This window comes from Numenius arquata, chromosome 2 (assembly GCF_964106895.1).
Source record: "Numenius arquata chromosome 2, bNumArq3.hap1.1, whole genome shotgun sequence".
In the NCBI taxonomy this organism is placed as follows: domain Eukaryota; kingdom Metazoa; phylum Chordata; class Aves; order Charadriiformes; family Scolopacidae; genus Numenius; species Numenius arquata.
The window spans coordinates 50,590,299-50,604,455 of record NC_133577.1 but is presented as its reverse complement, the minus strand read 5'-3'; the positions used below and the strand labels follow the sequence as shown (position 1 = coordinate 50,604,455).

Here is a 14,157-nt window from a genome sequence, read left to right as displayed (position 1 = left end):
TCATGATGAGCAGAGAGCAACAGATGAAATAAATTCACCCTGGGTCCTAGAGTGACGCAGTGAAGTCTGAACGATGACTGGGAAAGGTAGAGCACTGAGGGCAGCGAGGACTTCCATCATCCGAGCGGGCTAATTAGAAATCTTTCAGCAGGGAGGCAAAGGTGAGCAGAGGTTATAAAAAATGGATATTGCAGTGATATTAGGAAGAAGAGAGAGGTCCCACGCTCCAAAGGAGGGACCTCAGGAGAACAGCAGTGGAGGAGGAGGAGGTTGGGTCCCTTGTGTAAGACCAAAGAATACTAAAGACGTGAGAAATCAGTGATGGGGAATGCGTGAAGGTAGTTTTATAGCTTTGTTCAGACCTAAGAAATCTGGAGACTTTAGTGATTACATGTTTTTGTAAAGATGTTTAAGAAAAGGGGGGGGAGGGGGGAACACCTCCCTGTACTAAGGTGCTGAAGGGAAAGAGACAGTTATCGAAGCTTTCTCAGACTCATGAAAGCTTAAGAGACTTGAACATGACCTTTCGATGGCTGTCCAAAGTGAGGAATTCAGGGCGTGCTGACAATGACAAACTGCCTGGATGTTTGATGTTGAGCCAGTGGGAGAAGGACTGAAATGGTCTTATTTAACTCAGATTTTCTCCTAGGTTGGTCTGCATTGTTTTGGTTGTGCAGGGTGCTCTCCTGACAGCGTTACGGAGCTGTTACAGGGAGAAGAGTTAAATATGAAGAGTTGAGGTGCAGTGGAGATTGCTATGTAGTCAGAGATGTTGAGAACGTCAGCGTGAGTGCAACGACTTGCCCCCAAAAAGTTGTGTTGCCACCGTTACGTGAGTATAGATGAACCAGCACAGTCTGACCCCTTCAACTCCTCCTGTTGATGCACAGAGTAAAACCATGGGCTGGCTGGAGGCAGCTTACACCGCCCTCCGGATCTACGCAGAAAACATTAGGTCTTTTTTCCCCAGCATAAATTTATCCACCTGGGAGTTACACCAGTTTTAATTAACTTGATTTATATCACAATAACATTCCCATATAGACAAGACTGACAGACTCGGGAAGTTTAATTATAGCCTTTCCTGACTTAGCATGCCTATTTAGGGGAGCCAAGTGAATGTCTTCATTGTGCCAACAAGAACTTCTTCTAGGCTCCCATCTGAGTTTGAGCCTGGGTCTTATGAAATCCTTTTTAGTTTTAAAGAGGAATCTTACACTGTCTTTCTGTTTGTGCTCCCATCAAATGAAATTTCCTTGCTTTTGTGCTGTATTTCACCAAATAAAATTATAAGGTCTTATCAAAAGAAATTTTAAAAGATTAAAAACTTAGATTAAGATTTAAGATTAAGTCTTAAGCTTAAGACTTACAGGCTCTGGCCAGAGAATGGAAAGACCTTGTCAAATATAACGCCATACTGAATAGCTGGGGCGCGCATGGATGGTTAATTTCTCAATTTGCATTGGATTTTAATTCTCTGCCCTATTCCAAGTAATTGCTCGCGGTGTAATAATGAAGGTGAAATATCAGATTTCATGTGATTTATTCATTTTAATTCAGATTTTTTTGGATTACTTCGCAACAGAAATGTCTTTGGCGTATGTCTCAGAAGCGCGCCTGTTGCAGTCAGAACAGCGATTAGTACATAGCCTTAAACAGATTCAAGATTAAGATAATTCCCTGTGGGTTTGGGCTTTCGGTTTTAAACGATATCACAAGAAATGGTGGGCCAAATACACGGCTGAAGTGTGAACATTTTGTTTCTCTGGAACTGTATAGCTTTACGCCAGCTGACACTCAAATATGTTGTTATTAATCTGTACCAGCCTGTTATTAAAGATGGCATCAGATTGTGCAGGCACAAGGCGTGTGAATTAAGGCTTCACGTTAGACTCAAGTTCTGGCATCCCCTCATTGTCGGGCGTTTGTTCCCTTTCACACTTCAAATTTTCCAAATCAACTGTTTTGCGTGTGGGTTTTCCCAGTTGCTTTAAAAACAAACAGCAGAAACATATTCCACCATGCACTTTCAGACTGACACCCCAAAGGAGACAGGTGGCACAGCTGGAGCCTGTGGGTCCACCTTGCGGGTCTCTGAGGCTGAGATAACAATTAGTGGGAGTCTTAGACTTAATGTCCTTCAAGATGATGGATCCTCATGGACCAGACATTTGCAGACACATTGAAATCTTTGCCGGAGTGATTAGAAGAGAGCTGCTGACAGAGGATGGAAAGCTGAAATCTTGGGGCTTCTTCTGATGGCTACAAACCTGTAATTTTTCCTGCCAGGGGCTGGTCCAGCATCCTTTGTCCTTATCCCAAGCCTCCCCATGCCTGTTCTTTTTAGCTCTCCATGTGTCACTTCTTAGATTTACTTAACTCTCTGTGCCCCCATGCTCTCTTGCCTTTCTAATGGTGTGCGTGTCCCCAGCCTTACAGTAAGCAGTGTTTCATTCCTCTGCCCAAATCCTCCAGCAACTTACCTCAGATACCTTTCACACATTTCTGGCCCTTCATCTCAGCATCCCATCCCATCTTGTCATCATTCCGAGCCTGATTTCTCTCTCCTTCCCACTCGAGTCTGCCCTACTCCTCCTCACTGTCAAATGCCATCAGCTTGGACAGCACGGGAGAAATTGTCTCCCAGGTCTCAGTTCCTCTCTCTGGTACTGGAAAACCATCGCCTGTCCTCTGAAGCAAGACCATATTTTTAGGTCCCAAACCCCAATGATCTCCTGTGTGAGCTGCAGTTTTTCTAAAGCTGACACCTTTGGGTAGATTTTAATTCACGTGATGAAAAAGGTAGGCTCCCGATTAACAAAATGGTTGTAAAAAATGCCTGCACATAAATAACGTCTCCATCTGTCCTCCTCTTTTGCATTTTTGCTTAACCTGGTCTGAGAAGTTCTGGAACTGTTTCACTACAAGCCTGTGTGCATGCATGTAGACTTATGACTTTATACTTATGACTTTATGACCAGGCTTAAAGAAGTACCAGCGGGGTTGGAATGTATCTTTAAATGGCTAATTTGGTAAAACTAGGAACACTTGCAAACAAGATCGTCAAAATGGAAAACACTGAGGCCTAAGTGTCGGTATCGCACTATTCTGTCAACTATATTGAATCCACAGAACTAAAGTGGTGATAGAGAGAAAACTTTTCTTAGCCAAATAACACAGGTTTAAACTTTCTCTGCTTTTTGTTGAAAGTGATTACTTAAGAAAACTGAAGCCTGGAAACAATTAATGGTACATAGGTACTTGAAGGCTAAATGATGTCACCTGAAGAACTTCCACCTGAAGACTCCCACAGCCGTCACCTAGAGCATCTCCCAAGGGCACGGAGCGTTGCTGCTCCCCTGTAGCTCATTTCTCACCTGAATTTTGAGTGCCCTTTGTTGGACAGTTATGAAATAAAGGCATCATTAACAAACCCAAATACCTCTGTGACAAATGTACACTTTCAGAAACTATCTAATTAACTGTAACTCCAAAACAGTGGCTTTAATGAAACTCTTATTTTAATTGAAAGGCAATTAGGCAATTGTCTCCTTCCTGTGCATGTGTAGCTAACTCTCATTAGTATTAACAAGTTGCACTTGCAGAGTGAAGTCCCATAGGACATTTCTTGGTCCTGCAAAACTAGTAGGTTATTTCCTCAGTACTTTCCTTGGTCCTGCCACCGTTGTTTGAGTTTTTAAATTAAAACATTAAGGTAAGGAAATGTGGCAAATTTTTAGTAGCTTAACTCACTGCTTAGTATTTGAAAAGGTCGTATCTCAAAGACTGGTTTGTGGGAAGGCAGCTTCAATTTTCCTTTCCCTGCTTTGGGTAAACCTGATACTGGGGGATAAAATGTGACAAAGCAGCGAGTATCTGGGAGAGATCAATGTGCCCTCTTAGCCCCTCAACAATTTTAAACCGTAGTCTTTATTATAAAAATCAAGGAAGGAAAGTGTTGGCAGTGGGACTGATGCTCGTCTTTCCTTCAGGAAAGGAAAACTCGGGATGGGAGAGGGATACCAGCTCTGACTTACCCGCTGACTTACCAGAGAGAGCTTACCTGCTCTGATGGACTTAACTAATTTGGCTTGAATAGACTGGCTTAACTGAACTTGAAGAACTTGGTATGGGTAGGTCGGTGTTAAATAGAAGATCCCATGCTTTCTCCTTACTGTCTCTCACTTGTCTCTCTCTGGGGCAAGATGAAATCACTGGTTTACCTAAATGGCTAAAAAGCAGTCTGGTGGTTACTGCAGTTTTCAACATTTCTTCTAAAATGATTGTTTTGTGCTATGTGTTTTGAAACAAGTTAAGAAAGCTTTTTCCACCCTGAAAATTTGGTGAGTGAGAATACAGAGTGCGTTTTAGTTGCAGGAAGTATTCCTTCAGGGGACTTCTCTTGCCTTCCTCTCTTTTGAGACCAGTATTAAAATTCCCATGGAGAACAGTGGAGCAAGATACTTTTGTGTGGCACAACTTAAAATAGCCGGGGGTACTCGTGGTGAGTAAAACTGGCAGTACTGTAATTCTATAAAAATGATGGAAGTGGAGCTCAACATAAGTGCCTTTCTAACTTTGCTGTATATGGGGGGCTTTCATAACTAAATGAATCACGTAATCATAGAATCCCAGGTTGGAAGAGATCTCAAGGACCATCTGGTCCAAACTTCCTTGGCAAAAGCATGGTCTAGACCAGGTGGCCAAGCACCCTGTCCAGCTGAATCTTAAAGGTGTCCAATGTTGGTTCCAGTCTTTTCTCTAACTTTATTAAGTTTTTGCTAAGAATGGTCTTAAACCATGTGATTAAGTTGCAGAAAAATAGCCTATGTTAGCAGCTCACTGGTCAATTAAAAGCAACCCCACTTCCCCAACAAAGACTCAAATAGTCATTTTTGAAGTCTTTAATAATGTTATGCCTGAGTTTACTGACATGAATACAAATGCGGTAAGTCTCATATTCCAAAAATTCAGCAATCTCTGTACATGTGATTGGTAATACAGGAATATAAATTAAAAGGTTTGTTATCACTGTTGTAATGTTGCAGTTTAATAAGTACAGAGTCTCTGGGTTAAAAAGCACCTGCAAAAGTCTCCACTGTGTTTTGTGCTTTCAGAATTAATGGAGACCACAATGTTTACTTCAGCAAAAGGGATGGCTAAAAATAAAATGATATCAGAAAATACAAGCGTAATGCCCAGAAACATTTCTGTCATAGTTAGAGGCAAAATTATTTTCTTGCCTAGGAGGAATTAATAGGATTGCATTTCATCAGTCACATTCCATTCCATATATTTTAGGCTTAGTGCACAGGTAAAAACAAAACAAAAAATCAAACTGCATTTTTGTTGTTCTGTAATGAGGTGTGGTGGTTATGAGAGAAGAATATGGATTTTTCCGAAGAAAATCTCAGAAAGAAAGCACAACTAACTTTTAAAGAATTTACAGATTACTTGTCCTTTGTCCTCAACCTATTTTAGTTACCTGGGGGAAATAAGGGTGGAAAGGGTAAGCTGAAGAGAAGCACAGCTTCTTCTGATCAGTACGATCTGTGACAGAAGTATTTGTAATCGCAGAATGAAAATTAGCAAAAAAAAAAAAAAAAAAATTTCTGGAAACAGAAATGTTACACCGCTGTGAATCTTGAAGTTAGATGAGAGAGAAATAATGTGACGATTCATTCATTCATTCTTCATCCAAGCCATGACTGCTTTAACTGGTGGCACAGTATAAATAGCATACTGGGCATTACGCAGTTAGGTGCATTAGGATTTGTTTGCTGTCATGTTGCATATCGATACCTACTTTCAGGGACAAAGTTCAGGTTTGTGCCATGTCTCTTCATCTGTGTTTTGTTCTCCAGCACGAGAAACCATTGGGCTAGTTCTGCCTGTAACCTCTCAGGGATCGCTCGGGGCTCTAGGGGCAGACCAAGCTTGGGGGGTCGGGGGGCAGTTCCCAAGAGCACGGGAGAGGAGTCCTGAGAGCAGGGAAGTGAGCTCCCGTTTCCATCACCCCACTGCAGGAGGGAGAGGGCAGGATGGAGCAATGTAGACATGGTGCAGAGCTCTTACATTTGTTATTCCCAACCAGCCATCCCTCCCCAGTATCTCCAGTAGGAGGGACAGAAACTCTTTGGTCTTTTTGCTGTACCTGTGGTTCTGCATCCGTAACGAGCAAGACGGTGTCATACCATTTTCAGGAGAGAAGTCAAATGCTGGTCCATTCCTCTGGCACTGCAGAACAAATTTAGGTCTACGTCAGTGTAAAATGTGCATGATGCTGACGTGACTCCTCATGCAAAACATGCCACCATAAAACATGTCATAAAAAAAGTGAGTTGGCCTTGATGGGAAGGGTGTGAAAGGTGGGCAGTTCACCCTTCACTGCAGCCAGCACGGTTTTGAAGCATGAGTCCAGCGTTCATGCTAAAAATCAGTTGTTCCTTTTATAAATGCCAAACCCTGTACTCTAACTTAAGACTCGGGTCAGATAATGAAGTAATTACTCCAAAAAATAAGCTGCTTTCTTCCTGCCAAAAAATAAGAAACGGTAACTCCCATCCCCAATACTCTGTCACTGTGTGGTTGCCGTTTGCTCTGATTCCAAGAACCACAGCTAGTACAGGATCAGCTTGTTTCAAGAAGAGAAGTCCAAAATAGCCCCTGCTGTTACGCAGCGAGTGCGGGGTTAAATAGCGTATCTCCTTGCAAGACCTTGAAATATGGAAGAATGGACAGTGAAAAACACATTGATGGAGATGTGTGCATTTTCATTAGTTGCCTAACAGGGGGAGGAATGGGGAGGAAAAACAGTGGGTTAATTTTCCAGAGAGCAGCTCCCAAAAAGTTTCACAAGGGGACAAGAAAAGAGACTTTAATAAATAAAGTGAATACAGAACTTGAGTTTGGTCTGCATCTAACATTGAAAACTAACTAGTTGTGAAACTAACATTATTCCTGTGTTGCAGGAGGTAAGGGACGTGAACTGATAGGAAACGATTTGGATTATTTACTTATTTTAAATTAGTAATACTTTTGGTTTTAAAGATTAATGCACAGTGCTGTCTGGCTAGCTGTCCACATCAAAAGCTGTAGCTATGCCGCCAGGTGGATTTTCTCAGCTTTGTTTCTGGTTTTTACCAGATGAGATAAATGGCTCTAAGACTTGAATGAAAACAATTAACTTCAAATTCAGAGCTTAAAGGAAAGCCACACAGTTTTGTTGACATTATTTTACTATAAATCCTTTTCTCAAATATATTTCCGCTGTTTGTGGTAATTTTGCCCATGAGAATTTAGATGTTTGGGAGGAGGAGGGGAGCTGGAGAAGTAATACAAATGCTGCTCTGCATGGAAATAATACTGTGGATTTTAAGGTTGTTACACGGAAAGGTAGACTTTCTGTTCTTTATGTAGAGAGGTGGAGGCCAGAAATAAGGTTGTTCTGCTTTGCTGTGTGGGTCAGCCACGTTCCCGGCACCGAAGGGATCTGGGGATGGAGGCTGGAGCTGGCCTTCAGGGCACCCGAGGCAGCATCCTGAGCTTTTTACCTACACCACAGATTTTAATTTCTCTAAGACTCATTTCATTAACTGAAAGGCCTTATTGTGTGTGGTTATTACATCCTAGACGTTTCTTCTGTGAGAGGAGCTTGCTAATCAAGGCTTTTGCTTTCTCCCAGTGTCAAACATTGACCAATTCAAGAAATAACACGGTGGTATTAATTAGATGAGAGCCAGTTTTGAGAAAGTGTTTTGATTTTCAGTTACTGTATTTTTCACATTACAGGGTAATAATATGTCAGCAGTTAATAAAAGATATAATAAATATTGTGTATGTGCTTGAAATATTAGCATTTTAATATCCGTGTCCAGAAATAACATTTTTCTGTAGCATAGCACCAAGAAAATATTTTGTATGTGGGTGGACGAGCAGTAATTGATGCACATGTACTTGTTTGACCTATAGCAGGTTAAATACAACTTTAGAGGCAGTTGTCCAAACAACGTGTCATCTAGAACTGATATTACTGCTAGATCACTATAGCATCTTTCTCAGCAAACTGCCTCATGCAACGGGAGGTTATTAACACCAAGGAGAAGCTAGCTGAAGAGTACGACTGATTAATGGGACATCCTCGAGTTTCTTTGCACAACTATCTCAACAACAAGTCTAGAGAGCTGCTTCATACACAGAAAGTTAAATTTAAATTACACAGCCTTGGCTAGGAAATTGTGCAGTTAATCCCATCCCAAACAATGAAATTTGATTTTTTCCACATGAACTCTTCTGTGATTTTTCATGCCCTGTTGGTTTTTACCAGCATTCCCATGGGTTTAGGTTACTTTATTCCTCCCTTTCAAAGAAAAATAGGGGAAAAAAGGTATATATGCGAGGGATTGGTTTTTAGGAAACTCACCCACTGCCTCAGAACTTGATGTCGGAACATGGAACAGGTTGCCCAGAGAAGTTGTGAATGCTCCATCTCTGGAAATGTTCAAGATCGAGCTGGATGGGGCTTTGAGCAACCTGCTCTAGTGGGAGGTGTCCCTGCCCATGGCAGGGGGGTTGGAACTCCACGATCTTTAAGGTCCCTTCCAACCCAAACCATTTTATGATTCTCTGTGTCCAGTGCAAAAGTACAGAATGGCTGCTCTGAGCTCCCTTCTGCAAACACTGCAGGAACTGTATTTTTAAAGGACAGTTTGCCACAGCTAATGGAGCAGATAGCAGTGCATCTCTCTTGGTTTTCTGAAGCCTTTGTTTATATATACCATGTCTCTAGCAATATACCTTTCTGCTAAGCTGAAGCAGACCTCTGTGTTCAAATATCAGAATCAGCTGGTTCTGTCTGAACTAAATGGCAAGTATATGAATGAGCTTTCTTTCAGGAGGAAAAATGAGGTAATGTAAGCAGAGACGATAACCAAGCATTTCAGAAAAGGGGGAAAGGAGAATTAGAAGTTTCATTTCCTAGTCCTACATCTCAAAGTATGTTTTCAGACAGTCATTTGTTAACGGTCATTAAATTCTTACTCATTAACCTTCACATAATCAGGCCTGTTGGTATCAACTGCCTTGTATCCTGGCCATCCCCGTTAGCCACCTCATCCCCTCCGCTCCCGTGACCTTACCATTAATTTCTCACTTTCTTTGTTACTTCTCCTCCCTTTGTTACTCCCCTTCTCCCTGCACCGCCCCGGCTGCCCTCGCCTCTGTGTTTGCTGGAGGACAGGGTTTTAAATACACGAAAGGAAAGGCTTGCAGCCTCGGCAGCGCTCTCCGGGCACCATCTGTTCCCAGCATCTCCTTGGCTGGTCGCAGGCTCCTGCCTGGCTTTTCCTCTGTCGTCTTCCTTCCTGCCTTTCCTCCCTGCCGTCCTGGAGCATCATTTTGGAGAATTTGCTAGGTCAGAGCCTGCGTAACTGCCAGTGCTTCTCAGCAGCATCCTCACCTGACCCTTCTCATCCTCTGCTCCCCTTCTCTCACGCTCATTTGTTGCATCTGGTCCAAAATCAAACTGTAAGCTCCTCGGAGCAGAGCCTTTTCCTTCCAGCTGCCTCTAGCACCAAGCACAATGGTGCCTGGCTGGTATCATTAAGCGCCACAGCTGTAAATAAGAATAGTTTTGATTACACAGTTGAAGTTCTCATCTAAAATAATTTAAACAGTAGTCACGAGCGGTTATGCTGTTTACAATTCATATAATAATTTAGGACTGCTATTTTTTAACTGTTGTATAATTTGGATTTACTTACAGTTCTCATGGGATAAAGTATATTATTGAACAAGAAAGGAATAAACTATATTCAGAGTAGCTGTAGGGTGCTATGATTTAAAGGAGAGCTGGTGGAATACTACAGGAGAAAATATGCAGGATCCATTATACTGTTAATGAATGCACAATTCAGATTGGTGATTTAATTTTGAGATCATATTTCTCTGGTACCCTCAGGTGTAACAGGCTTCATACATAAAAACTGAGTAAGATTGTATGTAATTACGCCCAGTCATGCAAAAACTGAATAATCAAAAAAAAAAAATTACTCTCCTCTATTGTTTATTCATTTGCAATTATTTTTTTTAAAGTACATAGCATGCAAAGAGCACTATTAGAAGGGCACAACCATAATTGCTGGTACCAGTTTTGAACCCATGGTAGTAACCTTTGAGGCAGCTTGATATTTATCCACAGCTACAGGCTGTCGCTGTACTTAAGCCATGACTAGAGCATCATTTTTTGATCTGGCCAGGAGCTTTCTTGAAATAGTCACCATTTCCTTCCTCAGGCAAGGTGGCAGATTGGTGATATTTTAAACTCTTGGCTAAGAGACAAGTCCCCAAGACCTTCTTTTTGCAAGCAGACCTGACCGATGGAAGCAAGACCTGTTCCTGTAGGGTTTGCACCCATGAATAATTGTCAGAAACTGCATTATGTAGCGGCTTCTAGCTTTAAAAAATGTGATTTTTTTTTTTTTGGTCCATTTTTTATATTGGCACGTTAATTGTAAGCTTTTTCTGCCATCCTTTTTGGGAAATGTGAGCAGATGTCCAACTTCTTAAGAAGCCACATATTACAATGGATAGCATTTTAAATCACACAACCACATCCGCAGAATGAATCTGAAAGGCTCTGAAAATACACAAAGAAGATGCAATCAAAAGAAATGCTGCCTGGCCTTCCAGGTTGTACACCTGCTATTTTATTTATTTTTTTTTAATCTCTTACAGCTACAGTTTCGCTTCTTAAATGAATTTGAACAACTTGCCCAAGAGACATTCTAATCCGATCGTGTATTATGATGATACCGGTTGGATGTTATCCTATTAGCCACTCACTGTAAATAAGGGATTTTCCACTGACTTTTTAAATCCTTGATTAATGAGAATGCTCGAAGCAGTGTCCTGTAAATTAGCCATAGTGCTAGCAACAATTGCAATTCGCTTAGGTGAACTGATTTGCTTTAAATCTTCCCATCCAAATTAGACAGCATGAGGAAAAGATAATGTGCAGTACGTAAAAGATATATCTCTATCTTGCATTATTTATCTGTACCTCATGGCTCTCTGAGACCCTTAGGTCTAAATCCTGCTCTTTGTTCAAGTAAAGTCCCATCAATCAGAGCTCTTCTGGAGAAAGAAGTCTGGTAACTGGCCCAAAGTATTTCTTTAATTTATGTATTCTTTTTATCCTCTAGTGTTTTAGCTAATTCTTAATCCCATTTTAAATTCTGTTAAGCAGTCCAATGGCTTTCATTTGTAGCTTGGTCTCTGCCATCTCACTTGCCTTTCACAGCTGCTTTGCCTTTTTTTCTGGTACAAGTCAGAAAGAGGTACTTGGGTTTGGGGAGAAGGGAGAATAGGGGGAGGTTGTACACATCTGTTAATTGAAACGGAGAAAGGAATTCTTCCTGACATATTTTTATGAAGAAAACATTTTTCACATCACCTTACCGCTTCCCTTCTTATTCAAATACTGATACTTGATTTATTGCTTGCAACAAAATTAGTTTTATATCTAGTATTGACTTTGAAACATACATTATTTCCTTTAATACGCTGAGAAATTAATGAGGTCTTTCTTGTCGTGCTACCTTCACATTTATTTAAGGTGCTATTCATTTCTGTACCTATAATATACATGCACTTTTATCAGTCAAGAACATCCCTTTGTTCTTGTAGAAGTGTGAATGCTCTTTCCATGGATTGGAATTAGTGCCACTTTTATAAAGACAGTTTTGACACTCCCTCTTATGAATAACTGAGCAAAGTATCTCTCATACATTAAGATACTTAAAGTGTATGATGGAAAACCATAGTTTTTTTCTGGTGATTTTGAATGCAGTGCAAATTGTAAAAAAAGTAGAGTTACTTAAAGTAAACTCTGACCCGTACTATCCTATATCAAGAAAAATCAGAGACACTGCAATAATTGTAGAACTCTATCTGATCATTTCACCTCAACAAGATTGCTCATCCTTGCAGGTACCAAAGAACCTTTAAACAAAACTCCACAGGTCTCACAGAACATAATTTCTTGCTATGACTATTATGTATGCCTATGGTGCTTTCTGCTTAATGGTATTTGTGTACAATTCCCTGGTGATCAGCTGGTAACTGTTCAGTATTCTGGCTGCAGGTCATAAAAGTATAATGTCTTCTCCAGAGTTATGGGCAGGAGGAAAAATGCGACATTCTGGGTTTACTGACCAAATAGAAACGGTTTGGGAGATGCATGGTGCTCTTCTGTTTACTTATTAGTACTTTTTTATACTTATTAGTTGTGGTTTTTACAGCTCATTTTGGCAGTCTTGCAGATTTACAGAGTGGTTTTCCCCAGCTATAAATTGTGTCAGTTAGAAAGAAAGTCCATTTTTGTCATTACGGTGTCAAACTGTGACATAAACATAGCAGTTGTCTATAGGCTTTTTGGTTATATTCAGCAAGTTACTTCATTCTCTTATGCCTCAGTCTTCTACCTGTAAAATATAATATTATTATAATGGACTTTTCTTTGTTATGCCTCACATATTAATGAATGTATTCCTGTATCGCTTTCCCACTTCACAGAAGTGCTGAAAGCCTGTGTTCATTAATATTCTTGAAGCATGACACAGAAAAGCCTATTACTGTAATATGCTTTGCTTTAAAACTTCAGTTAGAATAATAATGACAAACAATGTTGCTTAGGGTTTGGTCATAAAATTTTTACATGTTCAGACTCAAACGGATGAAGTAAAACTTTGATGCGCTGTAATGACCTTCTCCTATACTTATGCACACACACACAAAAAAAATAGTATTTCACATTTACCGAAATGGGTTGTATCTGTTCGTTGGGATGTTTATCACTCTCTCCAAGAGTGGCTTTTTGCCTGCTATTTCCTTAGCCTCTTGTTTCAATATCATGTAGTCTTCTTATTCTCTCCGTGTATTTCCTTCAGTGAGGTGAACAGAAGCTTGAAACGGGCAGTTACGAAATGTCTTGCCCATAGGAAAAGCTTCTTCCTAACCTCATTAGTAATTGCTTGAGAAATGACCAGGAGCATGACAGTTTATATTTCCCTGCTATTATTTCCCCTAATAACTGTGGATGTTCTTATTACATTTCTAAATGACTGTTCTCAGAGGTGGCTTGAACAGAAGGTATTTCATTTTATCGGGTTCAGATTGATTGCCTCGGCGTTTCATGGACTATCTCCTTGTTCTTGCACTGTAGGAAGCGGTAGATAGGAATCCCCACTTTCTTTTCTTTCTTGCGCGTTGTATCATACATCCCCTGGTTTGCCTCCTTGGTTTTGATTTATTTGTTTTCTTTATACAAAGAACCGTCCGATTTGGACAGATGTTCCTAGAGCCTCTCAGGAAATAGAGCACTCAGGAAATACTTCACTTATTTAAGAAAATAGGATGTTTTTACTTATTTAAGAAAACAGGATGTTTTCACTTATTTAAGAAAACAGGATGATACTTTCCAACACTGCATACATTTATTTTTTTCTTTCCTCGACTTTCTTTTCATTTAATAGTTTTCTACTCAATGAAAGTTATGTTTGTGTCTTTTCCTTTTTTTTGGCTCTATATCTGAGACGGCGAGTGCAACGAATGGGGAAAACATCACTACATTTCTGATGGTTCTAACAGCTGCAGGGAGTTCGATATTTTGATTTGCTTATTTAACGCTCTCAGTGTTTTCAGCAATATGATAGTAGAGATACTGGAGATGAAGAGGGAAGACCAGTAGCCCCAATATATATATTCTATCCTTCTTCTTTCTATTCTTATTACAAAAAAATCTTAAAGCGTTTAAATGCCTTCACTGGATATCTGACTCGCTGCTTTTAAAAACTGACAAGTGCGAATTGAAAAGCAAAGTCCCATTAATACGGAGTTGGCAAGTGTGACTGTGCCATTAAATATTAAGTCTGGAATGCTCTGAGCCTTGCATAAATTTGTGCAAAAAAAGGTTGCCACTGAGACTCTTACAACATGTTCAGTCAATTAAAATGTATCTATTTGACTTTTATTTTCTTTGCAGACCACAGATGACATCCTGGTGGCCTCGGCTGAATGTCCTAGCGATGATGAGGACATCGATCCCTGTGAGCCGAGCTCAGGTGGGTTAGGTTAGTCAACTTTTTTATTACTTTCTTT

At 40.4% G+C, this 14,157-nt stretch overlaps 1 protein-coding gene across 26 annotated transcripts in view; it reads left to right on the top strand.

Moving 5' to 3' along the window:
* The window catches only part of NRXN1 (neurexin 1), a 728,940-nt gene that overhangs the window by 695,733 nt on the left and 19,050 nt on the right, over nt 1–14,157 (top strand). For 13 of the 26 annotated variants that reach the window (XM_074168426.1, XM_074168417.1, XM_074168423.1 and 10 more), the window contains one exon: nt 14,042–14,129. In XM_074168426.1, coding sequence (XP_074024527.1) covers nt 14,042–14,129 — 88 coding nt within the window. The remainder of the gene's footprint in view (nt 1–14,041; nt 14,130–14,157) is intronic. The other 13 variants (XM_074168433.1, XM_074168429.1, XM_074168430.1 and 10 more) reach the window with 2 other exon arrangements.